This window comes from Macaca thibetana, chromosome 8, assembly GCF_024542745.1.
Source record: "Macaca thibetana thibetana isolate TM-01 chromosome 8, ASM2454274v1, whole genome shotgun sequence".
NCBI classification, from domain to species: domain Eukaryota; kingdom Metazoa; phylum Chordata; class Mammalia; order Primates; family Cercopithecidae; genus Macaca; species Macaca thibetana.
The window spans coordinates 12,160,583-12,173,530 of record NC_065585.1 but is presented as its reverse complement, the minus strand read 5'-3'; the positions used below and the strand labels follow the sequence as shown (position 1 = coordinate 12,173,530).

At 44.3% G+C, this 12,948-nt stretch overlaps 1 protein-coding gene across 1 annotated transcript in view; it reads left to right on the top strand.

Moving 5' to 3' along the window:
• The window catches only part of TG (thyroglobulin), a 273,073-nt gene that overhangs the window by 108,789 nt on the left and 151,336 nt on the right, over window positions 1-12,948 (top strand). The window contains exon 35 of the mRNA XM_050800313.1: window positions 10,069-10,131. Within this exon, the coding sequence (XP_050656270.1) occupies window positions 10,069-10,131 (63 nt within the window). The remainder of the gene's footprint in view (window positions 1-10,068; window positions 10,132-12,948) is intronic.

Below are 12,948 nucleotides of genomic sequence, written 5' to 3'. Positions count from 1 at the left end.
TGTAGCACATGGTAATCCCATGGAGGAAAACGGGGGCAACCAACGTGTATTTGACAACGCATATAGAGTTAGGACTTCAAGGCCAAGGCAGCATTGACCCAACGTGGGTCCTTAAGGTATGATTCTGATTATATCTGGGCACGTTTTAGGAGCTCAATTTGAAATTGATGAAGGAATGAATGAATGGCATTTACAGTGTGACATAAAAGTTCCTGGACTCAGATAAGGAGATGTTAGCGTTATTCAAACTCTGTCATCTACTTACTATGGGTTTATCTTTAGGAAAGTCACACCACTTCTTCAGGTTTTCCGTTGGTGAAAATAGCGAATGAGACTCACTGTGATTCTGTCACCGCTTACATCACAGGTGTTTATGGTATGGATAGATTTGGGGAATATTGGACAGCCACATGGAAACTAGACATCTTCACCCTGTGTCCCAGAAGCAAATTCACAAAGATGCCCCAGACCCAAAAAGATGGAACACCCTGTGTTCAGTTAGGAGGAGTCAAATTAGAGAGAGGCTGAGCTGAGGTTTAGTATTTCCAACTTCTCCCACTAGTGGCTTCCTTGTTAGTTTCAGAGTAAATATACGGTGAATTCTGGCTCTTACTTAGCTTGCCCTGGAAAATAGAGTCATGGACTGTCTGATCTGGAAGGGGTCTTTGAGATCCCTACCTTTGATTTTCACATTTTTTGGGGGGGCGGGGGGGGTGTGTTTTGCTCTTGTCACCCAGGGTGCAATGGCGCGATCTCGGCTCACTGCAACCTCCGCCTCCTGGGTTCAAGCGATTCTCCTGCCTCAGCCTCCCGCGTAGCTGGGATTACAGGCACCCACCACCATGCCCAGCTAATTTTTGTATTTTCAGTAGAGACGAGGTTTCACCATGTTGGCCAGGGTGGTCTCGAACTCTTGACCTCAGGTGATCCACCTCCCTCAGCCTCCCAAAGTGCTGGGATTACAGGCGTGAGCCACCGCACCCAGCCACATTCTTTATATCATCCAATATAACCCTTTGCCCAAAGTAGGCAAAGAGAGAAGAAATTACATTCTTCATGTGCCTGCTGTTTCAGACCATGCTGGATTTACATAGGTTGTACCATTTAATACTCATAATACTCCTGCAGAGTAGGTATTGTTTCTTCCATTTTAAGGTGAGAAGAGTACAGCATAGAAAGTTGAATTGCTTGACCCAAACCACACAGGTGGTAGGAAACAGAGGCAGGCTTCAGGCCCAGACCTGATGGCCCCAAACTTGTTCTCCTTTCCTTTACGATGTTGCCTCCTGCCAAGTCTTTCACATCCCATAAATGACTAGACAGGAAAATGTCTAGATACCTTTCCTGACTGGCTTTCCCCCAACTCAATTGATTAACAGGAAATTGACTAATACATTGAAAATAATAAATACTAATAAAGTAATAAATCAAACCAGGTGGTGGTTTGGTGCCTTATTCCATAGCCATATCCAACCTGAAAGGTCCAGATGCAGCTCCCATGCAGGATCTGGCCCTCGGCCCTTTCTCATGAGCCTACCCATTCTTTGTGTGTGCCTCAACTTCATGGAGGATGTTTCTGGAGTTAATTATTACCAGTTTGAATGGAATCTTTGTGCTGGTGTCCACCTTCAGCATCCTGTGATTTGATCTGAATTTACTCTATTGGCTTTTTATTTTATTTTAACATCTGAAATTATTTTAGGAGAAACATCAGGATTGTATAATGAAATATCCTCAGTGGGTTTCTATTAAAGGAATAATGTTCCATATATAACAGTTTCCCTGCTTTAACTCATAGAGGAAAGGAGAAAATACCTGCCCAGGTCTTTGGCCCCAAAGGAGACCCAATGCCAGCGCTGGGTATTTGGGGGACTTCAGAACTGAGCTCTCACCTCTCACTTCCCACTTACCCCATCTGTCCTCTCACCTCCTTACCTTACCAAAGTCTTAAAAATGTCATTTTCCATCTTCATATTACTCATGGAAGAATTGGGTAAAAAGAAGCTTAAGAAGTAATTCATTTGTTCAGAAGTAATGAGAATCAGACCAGAGTGTTACAACATCTTGACAGGAGTTGGCAGGGGAAGGAACCAAGGTACTCATTGTCCCAACTTATTCCATCTGTTCTTTTTCTTTTCATCTGACTGCACAGATCATTAACTTTTTCCAGCATATATTCTGTGGGGTCAGTCTGGGGACTCGACTCAGGAGTTTTGACCAGAAACTTAGAGCAGGGAATTAAAAATTTACAGAAGGGTTCTTATTCAACCAACATTGACTGAGCATCAATCATACCTGGGGGTCCTCTGGCATTACCAGTATAACCTCTATGTATTGGGCTCGTACTGTGTGCCTGGCTGGATTCCAAACACTTTGCATGCACTGTCTCACTTAATTCTCACACCCGTGTATCATAAGGAAATAGAGGCTCAGAGAGGTTGTCACTCACTCACGGTCACCAGAAAGTAAATCAGAGTTAGAATTTGGACACAAGTCTTTCTGACTCTAAATCACTATGTTGTGTGATTGAACGTGAAAAAGCCATGATTTCTGTTTTGCAGTCACTCGTAGTCTAAGAAGGAGTTACAAATTATAAATAAATAAAACATTCTTGTGCTGGGTCTCTCTTACCATAAATTTTTCGACTTTACTGAGTGTCTGTTTTCAGCTATATACTGTGCTGGGCACTGTGGAAAGTGAGATTAATAAGATATATTCGTTTTCCTTAGACACAGTCTAGTGAGGAAGATATGAGGAAACATGATTAAATATAGCAGAAGAGATGAAATACTAGAACGCTTATCCGTAAACTGTCACGGGAACATAGGAGAAAGAAGTTGTGCTTAGGAGGCGTCTTAGTCCATTTTGTGCTGCTGTAACAGAATACCACAGACTAGGTAGTTTATAATAAACAGAAATTTATTGGCTCTCAGTTCTGGAGACTGGAGAGTCAAATATCAAGGAGCCAGCATCTATCAAAGGCCTTGTTGCTATGTCATTCCATGGGGAAGGGCAGAAGAGCAAAGAAAAGAAAGGGGACCAAACTTGCCATTTTATAATGTCGTTAGTCCCACCCATGAGGGGTCAGCCTCATAAAGGTTTCACCTCTTATTACTGTTGCAATGGCAATTTAATTTCAACATGAGTTTTGGAGGGGACAAACAATGAAACCATAGAGGAAGTGTGGAAGCCTGTTGCTGGAAGGTTCCTAGGGGCCCTCCTTTTGGCCTAAGGTCCAGCTCCTGCAATCTCCTCGGCCCACGCAGGTGGTCTTTCACAGTGTGCACTGCCTGTTTTCAGTGTCTGGGTGCCTGGGGAGAGAAGTGACAAGTGCTACAATGTCATTAGACTCTCATTCTTCCATCCATGGCCCCTGAGCAGGAAACACCATGGGATGCACATGGCTTATGGGTGTTCTGGTGTAAGTGGCTCCATGGTTCTCATTTCAGAACAGAAGGAGGAGGACTGGCTGTCACAAGGTTGTGTTGACATGGTGTGATTTGACTCTCCAGCAGAGCAGGACAAGGTTCTTTTTCCCTTACGTTGTCTTCATCAAATAGAAGTGGGTGGTGGGATAAGTCTTAAGACTTTATGGATTATTTCCTCTTAAGACCTAGGTGGAGAAGGGGAACCTTACTTAAGGAGACTGGTTTAATAAATTAGAATATTCTCACAGCTGGGCCATGTTGACCAGTAAGAAACCGTCTTTTGATGTATGATATAGTTTGAGCCAAAACATACTTATTTGCTGAGTTCTGAACATTAGTATGGCCTTGAATTCCATGTTCTCTAGTTAACAAAACCACACCAGTATACTGATGTAAAATCCCAGCACTGAAGCTGACGTTGTCATTACTTTTTTCCCCACTCTTAGCTTTGTATTAGGTAATTACATACATAATAGTAGGAAGTAGCCTCTATGGGACTCGGAAAGTCTGCCTAGAGACAGGAATCCCTGGGCCTGAGCCTTGCAGGGTGAATAGGATCTTCTCCTTCACCTCTCTGTCAGCACTGGCACATGAGACAAACATTTTTACCAAGGATTTGATGAATATTTTCAATAATAGATTTTGGTCTTGCTTCAAGTCCATGGTTTGGTCCTTTAGTGTGGTGACATCTATACTGAGTGATGACTATGAGCCCATTAACACTGTGTATTAGTCTATTTTCATGCTGCTGATAAAGGCATACCTGAGACTGGGTAATTTACAAAAGAAAGAGGTTTAACTGGACTTACGGTTCCACATGGCTGAGGAAGCCTCACAATCGTGGTGGAAGGCAAGCAGAAGCAAGTCACATCTTACATGAATGGCAGCAGGCAAAGAGAGAAATTGTGCAGGGAAATTCCCGTTTTTAAAACCATCAGATCTTGTGAGACCCAGTCACTGTCACGAGAACAACACGGGAAAGACCCACTCCCATGATTGAATCATCTCTCACCGGTCCCTCCCACAACATGTGGGAATTATGGGATCTACAAGATGAGATTTGGGTGGGGACACAGAGCCAAACCGTATCACACTTGGTCCCCTGTTTCTGAGGAACTGCCACTAGGATCAATTAGGAACTGAGATTTATTGAGTTCCTACTATACGCCAAACACTTTGGAAGCACAGAGGTTAGAAGTCCCTGCCCACAAAGGGTTGACAGTCTGGCTAAGGACACAGATGTTAAGGAAAACAGATCTTTCTTAATCACTTACTGTATGTCAGACCGTGTTCATCCATTGCTATATCAGCATTGCTATAAAGGAGTATCCAAGACTGGGTAATTTATGAAGAAAAGAGGTTTACTTGGCTCATGGTTCTGCAGGCTGTGCAAGCTTGGCATCAGCATCTGCCCAGCTTCTGGAGAGGCCTTAGGAAGCTTTTACTTATGGCAGAAGGTGCAGGGGAAGCAGACCTGTCACATGATGAGAGTGAGAGAAAGAGAGAGGGAACAAGAGAGAGGGGGTGCCAGGCTCTTTTAAACACTACTTCTTGTGTGAACTCATAGAGCGAGAATTCACTCATTACTGCGAGGACAGCACCAAGCCATTCATGACGGATCCATCCCCATGACCCAAACACCTCCCACCAGGATCACCTCCAACACTGGAGGTCACATTTCAACATGAGATTTAGAGGTGACACACCTCCAAACCGTGTCACAGACACTACTCTAAAGGCATTCCTTGTATCAACTCACACCCCCCTGAGGAGGGTGCTATTCTCCTCTCCATCCTCAGGAGATAATCATTCTCTCCAATCAGAGAATTACACCATGATGTGGCTTGTATTACTGTAGTGGGATACCAGGGGAGAGGTAGGGGGTTGGGGGTGCTTCTTTAGAGCATGAGAGAGGAACAGGAAATTCTGTTCTACAAGGGATTATACAAAAGTGACTCCGGTTGAAAGCTGGATATAGAGAAAGGGAAGTGGGGCAAAGGAGCAGTGGCCACTGACTAGCCATAGGCAGTCGGTAGAGAGGAGGTAGCATGTCCCTGCCCTTACAGACCTCACAGCCTCAGAGGCAGAGACCTGCACACATGGACAACTGCAACATAACCTTCTTACAGGGCTGTGGTCACAGATCAAAGGACAGAGCAGAGTCTCCCAGCATTCAGAAAGAGAAAAGCACAGACCTAGTGCAGCAGAGCGCCAAGAGGAGCGTCCAAAGAGCCTGCAGCCATGGGCCTTCTGATTCTGCTACGAGCAGAGTTCAGAAGTGAGCAGAAAGTTCCACGCATCTTAGCACAGAATTGCAGAGTCTCAGGCTAAGCAATTGTGAATGCAAATGAGACTGTTTGCAGCCCCTTCCTGGCAGTAGAGCCAGAGAGGAACTGTTCTAAGCCTCCAGAGGACAAGGGTATAAGTGCTGAGGTGAGGTGGGGGTGGTGCGTGGAATAAGGGGCTGCTCTGCGGTTAAGCAGTACCCCAGAGCCCAGGGCTTCCTGGAAGGGGTGGGCCTCTGGGGCATTGGGACTTCTGTTCTTTGAAGAGAACTAGGGCTGCCCATCTTATCTGCAGCTGTGCATTGTCTGCAAGTGGGGCAAGATCTGTTTACAAAGTCAAATGTGACTTCTAGAAAAGAGAGTTGAAGCCTCATAGTTCCTGTCTTCTGCTAAGCAAATGTTTTTGGACCCTGTTGCAATTCTAGATGTAAGAATCTGGAAAGGAAATGACAAGCTCTTCTAATTATGTGTCTCTGCAACCCACATAGAAACTTCCATATGTAGGTAGCAATTTACTGTAGAATCTATTCTTTATCATCATTCACATCCTATGAACAGCTTCTTAACCTTTTACTAAGCATAAAGTCTGCTCCTGGAACTAGGCTAGCATTTGGCATGCAGTATCTCCTTTAATTCCCTAACAATCTGATGAGGTAAAGGCTACTGTTACTCCATGCAGTGCTGTGCTGGCAAATATGTTACAACCGATGAAGTGGGAGTAAGAGCTATTTTTTACTCACAACATTTCCGATTCCACATCTGTAGGGTATTTTGCCCCAACACCAACTAATTCTTCAACCCTCTGGACCAGTGATTCAATTCAATTCAGACACTAAGTACCTGGATTTAAAGTCAGACCCTATAGGTTGTCTCAGTCCCAGAAGACTGCCCCCAACTTCAGATACCCATCACAAGCCCTGAGCCTTCTGTACTTCTGACCATATAAATTGGGGGTTGACATGACCTCCTCCTTGGGGTCAATAATTTGCTAGAATGGCTCCCAGGACTCAGGGAAACCACTAACTATTAAAGTTTTATTATAAAGGATACAACTCAGAAGCAGCCAAAAGGAGGGGCTGCATAAGACAAGGGGGCCGGGGGAGGAGCCTCCACACCCTTTTTTAGGTGCCCCACCCTCCCAGCACCTCTGTGTGTTCATCAACTCGGAAGCTCTCCAAGCCTGGTTGCTGAGGGGACTTAAGAAGGTTCCATCATGTGTGAGAATTGAGTAAGTCATTGGCCATTGGTCAATGAACTCAATCTCCAGCCATTCTCTTCTTCCTGGAGCTAGGGGAGTGGGACTGAGAGTTCCAATCCTCTACTCTTGCCTTGGTCTTTGTGGCAACTAGTCCTCCTTCTTAAGCTATCTAGGGGCCTCCAACCACAAGTCATCCTATCAGCAGACAAAAAGATACTTTTGTCACTCTAGAGATCCCAAGGGACTCAAAAGCTCTTGACTTCAAGGCTCCTTCCCCAGCCCCCTTGTCCTATGCACTCCTTCCTTTTGGCTGTTTCTGACTTGTATCCTTTATAATAAAACTTAATTAGTAAGTGTTTCCCTGTGTCCTGGGAGCCATTCTAGCAAATTATTGACCCCAAGGAGGAGGTCATGGAGACCCCCAATTTATAGCTGGTTAGTCAGAAGTACAGATAAAATATTCTAATAAAAGATGCTTATATCACTCCCATCATTCAGGAAATTATGAGGGTATTAGGAGCTCTGTGCCAGGAACTGGGATGAAGACCAAATGTGTATTTCTTATTATATGACAGTAACACAAGTGGTTGCCATTTCCCATGGTGTGAACCCTCCCATGATGGCTGATTTCAGGCTGCCAACTTGCTGCTTCTGAAAGCAGAGGGGGGAAGGAGCATGCACAATGGCTGCTGGGAGCCTTTGTGAGTTGGCTTCTGCACACCACTGCATGAATCCCAGGAAGGCTAGCATTCATCTGTTTAAATGGGTATAAATTAGCTGAGAAACTTTCCCAAGGTTACACAGTAAGGTTCATAGTAGGAGCGTCCCCTGGGGAATTTTTAGCACTCCCAGGGACTGAGGGTGTTGAGGTTTTCAGTGCCCTAGGGGCAGGGAAGCTGAGGATTCTCAGGACTCATCTCAGTCCTGTACAATAAAGAAGATCCCACACAAAGGCTGATAATGCCTGTTACTTTTTCTCACTGATGGTGGGTGTGAAAGGAAAGGAAAGCAACAGCAGCAGAACTGTGTGGTAAATGCTCTGCTGACGTGAGATGCGTGGTAATCCCCCCAGTGAATGTGCTGTAGCTCACACCACCATTCTCAGTGTTCAACATTTATGTAATTGCCAGTGTTCAATCAGTATTGAGAAATGTTTCCTTTGCAAACAGAGTTTGCTTTGAATTTCAAAGTAAATTTCTAGGAGCAGAATTGCTGGATCCAAGGGTGTGGACATTTGAATGCCCTCAACATAGATAGTCAAATTATTCTCTGAAGATTGCATTCTCAGGAACATGGTTCTGAGTCTCTTCTAGGAAGAACAAACATTTTAAAGAAGTGAAAACAGGGTGACAAGTATCAAGCTGGCCAGTTGGGTGTAGTGGAACATGGGGGTACTTATGAGCAATTGTGAGTTATATAAGGAGCTCCCAGAATGTGAGATGACAGAAGCCTTAGGTCAGTGTGGATCAGCAGCAACCACAGCGCTGGGGAACTTGCTAGAAATGTAAACCTCAGATCCCATCCCAGACCTGCCAAATCAGACACTCTGGGGTGGGACCCAGCAAGGTGTATGTTATCATGCCCTCCAAGTCTGCCAAAGTTTGAGATCTGGTGCCTTAGAATGATAGTAGCAGGTGCTTCCAGACAGATGATGCCAAGCAGAAAAAGATACAATAGGGCTGAAGGCTCTAGAACCAAGAGAGGCTGGGACTTGGCATACCTGACCAAAGTGAAGAAGGCAGAGAAGGAGGTGGATGTGAGGGGACCCATGCAAGGACTTTGGGACCAGAGTAGAGCATGACTCTGACCCATGGCTTTTCATGGAGGCACACAGGAACAAAAGGCAAGGCAAGAGTGTATTATTGTTAAAGGGCAGTATTAAGAGTGAATCATAGGATATATTGAACGTTTGCTGAATGATCAAAGCTGCACCAGTATCAGCTCATCTAAGCCTCGCAACCCTAAGAGAGGCACTGTTATTATGCCCATTTTATAGACAAGGAAACTGAGGACAGAGAGTTTGAGTAATTTGCTCAAGGTTACACAGCAGAAAAGCAGCAAACCAATGTTGTCTGGGACCGCTGAGCCGGGAGCCCTTACTTTTGACTCCTGGCCGTGCTACATTGCCGCAGCTCCCCGTGAGCAAGGAGATCCCATGTATGGTTCTAGTTTGGGCCATTGGAGATAAAAGAGTGATGAAGATTTAGATTTGTTCAGTAAAGGAAGAAAAGGGGAAAGAAGATAATTTGCATTTATGTGTCACAGACTGGGTATGAATGGTTCTTCATTCAATTTTTACATCATCTTCATTTTATCAATGCTGAAACTGAAAATAGAGGAAGTTAAAAGACTTGTCACTCTACGCTGCTTCCAAGTGATCTGTTGAGGTCTATATCCAGTCTCTCTGCCTTCAAAGTCCAGGCTGCCACCACGATGTGCTGCTTGCTAATAGCAGCTGGCATTTGCTGAGCTGGTATCTTATGCCTGGCACAGTGCCAAAAGTAATAAATTGTGTTATCTCCTGTAATTTTGTCATAATTCTCCAGGTAGGTAGTACTATCCTCATTGTACAGATGTGAAAACAGGCCCAGAAAGGATAAGAGCCTCACCCAGTTCACAGAGTCAGTAAGTGATAGTGGCTGGCATTGTGTTGTTTCCCACACGTCTCTGCTCTCTGCTCTCTGGGATGGGGTAGGACTGTACTTCCTCACTCTTGATCTCATTCCTAGCTTTGGTCAATGTCATGAGGAAAGAAGTGATGTGTGTCACGTCTAGGCAAAAGCTCTAAGAGCAAGACTGAAATAAATCTGCTGCATTCGCTTTGCCCTGCTTGGCAATTATTGAAACTTGGGGCAAGAAGGTGCCCTTTTCAGCCTGGTCCTTGAGAGAGGATAATGTAGAGTGAAGCCCCCAGCCTCTCTGCAGTAGGCAGGTAGTGCAAGGAGAGGGATCCTGAACTTTCTAAGCCACTTATGCGTTGGGATTATTTGTTAGCTCAGCATCATCCAGCCCACCCTGACTGATACAGGTTGGGACTGGCTGGCTGTCTTCCAAGTCCAATTTCATGATCACCATCTTGTACTTCTATTAATGCCTTCTGAACTCAATGATACCAAGAGGGTAGAAAAGAACTAAACGTCTGTTTTTTCCTTTTCAGTTGCTCAAAATAGTGCTCCCAGTTTTTGCCCTTCGGTTGTTCTGCCTTCCCTCACAGAGAAAGGTAAGTTCATTGTTTTTTTGATCTCTCGGTTGAGAGCACTGCCTCATTCATCTTCTTTCTCCTCTTCCCTCTTGCTTTTGTACAGTAGTTGATAGCTTGCACATCACTCTTATTATTTCCAGCTCCTATGAATTAGACACATGTATAAGGAGGGTGAGTGCCAGCAACATGCCAGCTTTGCAGATAAGAAAACTGACTCATGGAAATGAAATGATTTGTGAAAATAATGTGGCTGATTGAAGCAGAGTAAGACTTAAGTCGGGTTCTCCCAGTTTTCATTTTAAGGATTATTTTGCCCTATCGAGTAATGACTAGACACACACAATCCGGAGGCAATGTCAAGAATGGTGTTATTTATGGCCAAAGAGGGAAAGAAGTCAGCTCCTTATTAGCAAAAGAGTTGGAGCTTACAGTTATCGGCCACACTGGGCAGCACGGTGACATCTAAAAATGAAACGCTGGCCCTGAGTCCAGGAGCCCAGGTGCCCGGGAGCCCGGTAGCATAGCCTGGACCCAGGCTGCCCTTGCTCCTGCCCATCCCACTGACCCTCCTCACAACACGCTGTATTTAGCATGAAGCAGCAGGAAGTGCAGAGAGGTGGAGTGCAGTGGGGACATCTGGATGTTCTAGATGGGGGTGAGGTGGAAGGGTAACTACAGCACGGGCCTTACTGCACCATCCCCTTTTCTGCTTCCCTTTGTCAGGAAATGAGAGGCTCAGCCTGGGCTCCAGACACTGCTCAGCCAAGAGTCCAAGCGACGTTAATTCCTGTCCTGTGACATGATGTCTGAGGGACCCTAGACATCTGTCATTATGGCCATGATGGCCCTGGCTGGAGAGACAGAATATAGCTCATGTAGGAGGAAATTATTTAAAACCAGGGCTGTTGCTAAAAGTATAAAAATATCTTTTACTCATATATGTTATTAGTTTCCCTCAGTCAGTTAAAACAGCTAACTTTGGAGAACACATTATATATAAAGTTTTGAGCCTTCTGTAGAAACTGCGTATGCTAAGCACTTTGCATTCATGACAGATGTTAGCTTCCTGAAATGCTGCGAGGCTGGTGGTGTTATTGCCATGTCACAGAAGGTGGACTGGGGCTTAGAGACTGATTAAGTTGCCCAAGACCAAACAGATAATACATGTCCTAGCCAGATTTTGGTCAAAATTGATTTTGAATTTTATCAAGTTAATGTACAAACACAGTTGAAATAATCAAAAAGTCCCCAAAGATTTATGGTTTAAAAAGCAGAACAGGCCGGGCGCAGTGGCTCACACCTGTAATCTCAGCACTTTGGGAGGCTGAGGTGGGTGGATCACGAGGTCAGGAGTTTGAGACCAGCCTGACTAATATGGTGAAATCCCGTCTCTACTAAAAATACAAAAATGAGCCAGGCATGGTAGCATGCGCCTGTAGTCCCAGCTACTTGGGAGGCTGAGGCAGGAGAATCGCTTGAACCCAGGAGGCAGAGGTTGCAGTGAGCCACGATCACACTGTACTCCAGCCCGGCAACAGAGCCTCCGTCTCAAAACAAAAAAACAAAAAAACAAATGAATTCCCTCTGTCATCTCTACTCATCTGCCACTCCCACTCCTAGTAGCCCCAACTTTCAACTCCTTTAACTACTTTTTTTACTTTTTTTCCTCATCCTGGCCTCTGTGTTTCTAAGTTACAGTTGGCCCTCTGTATGTGAGTTCCATAGCCATGTATTCAATGACACATAGATAAAAAATAATCAGAAAATAAAATTCCAAAAAATTCTATAATGCAAAACTTGAATTTGCTGTGCGTCAAGTACTACATTGAATCCCTGCAGACAAAGCTGTGTGTAGGCATTGTATTAGATAGTTTAAGTAATCTAGAGATGATTAAAGTATACAGAGGATGTGTGTGAGTTATACGCAAATGCTACACCTTTCTGTTTAAGAGACTTGAGCACCTGTGAATTTTGGTAGCCATGGGTGGGAGGGGTCCTGGAACCAGTTACCCATGGAATCCCACTGTTCCTTGATTTGTCAACTTCAGAAGTGACTATTCACTTCTTGCCTTGATAGAGACTTAGCTCTCTGTCTCTTTTATCACCTCTTTTACAATCCACAAAATATATTAATATCGAGATTTGGGGTTGAAACAAGAGTAAATCATTATTATGGCCATGTAAATATGGTCCACCACAGAGCCATGTTACAATTGTCAAGATTTTCAGGTATCCTCCTGTCACACACAATCCCTGTTGTACCCCTGTCCTCTGCAGCACCTGCTTCCTGCTCACCAAAGCCCTGGAGAGCTGCGGGTCTTGTACGTGCTTCCTTCTGTAGGCACTGGGGCACTGCTGGTGCCTCTCTGCCGAGTCAGTTAACAAGTCTCCGTCTCCCATTCTTCACTTAACGGTGTTTGAAGTCCCTCATCTGCTGTCTGCTCCTTGCGTTTCCTTTTTTCCTTGTTCTTTTTTTGTTATCTTTGTGGGTTTAGATGCTTATTTTCCTTTACTTCATTTTGTAGGGAATTGTGGAGGGAGAGAGGATAAAGGGCAGTATTTAATTCAAAACAATACTATAGTATTTTTTCAAAACTGTTGAACGTTTAATGAAAATTCATTTTGTCTTCAGCACTGTGCTAAGCATTTAAACTTCATATGAACCTCAAGAGATAAGTCCTATTATAATATTTGTTAGCTGTAGAAAGTTCAAACAATGCAGAAATATAGAATGAAAATCACAGTTATTTAGAAGTTACCTGTGTCAGTTAATTCATGTGTTTTTTTTCAATCTTTTTAGGCTCTGTGGTCTGATATCATTGTAATCTCTATTTA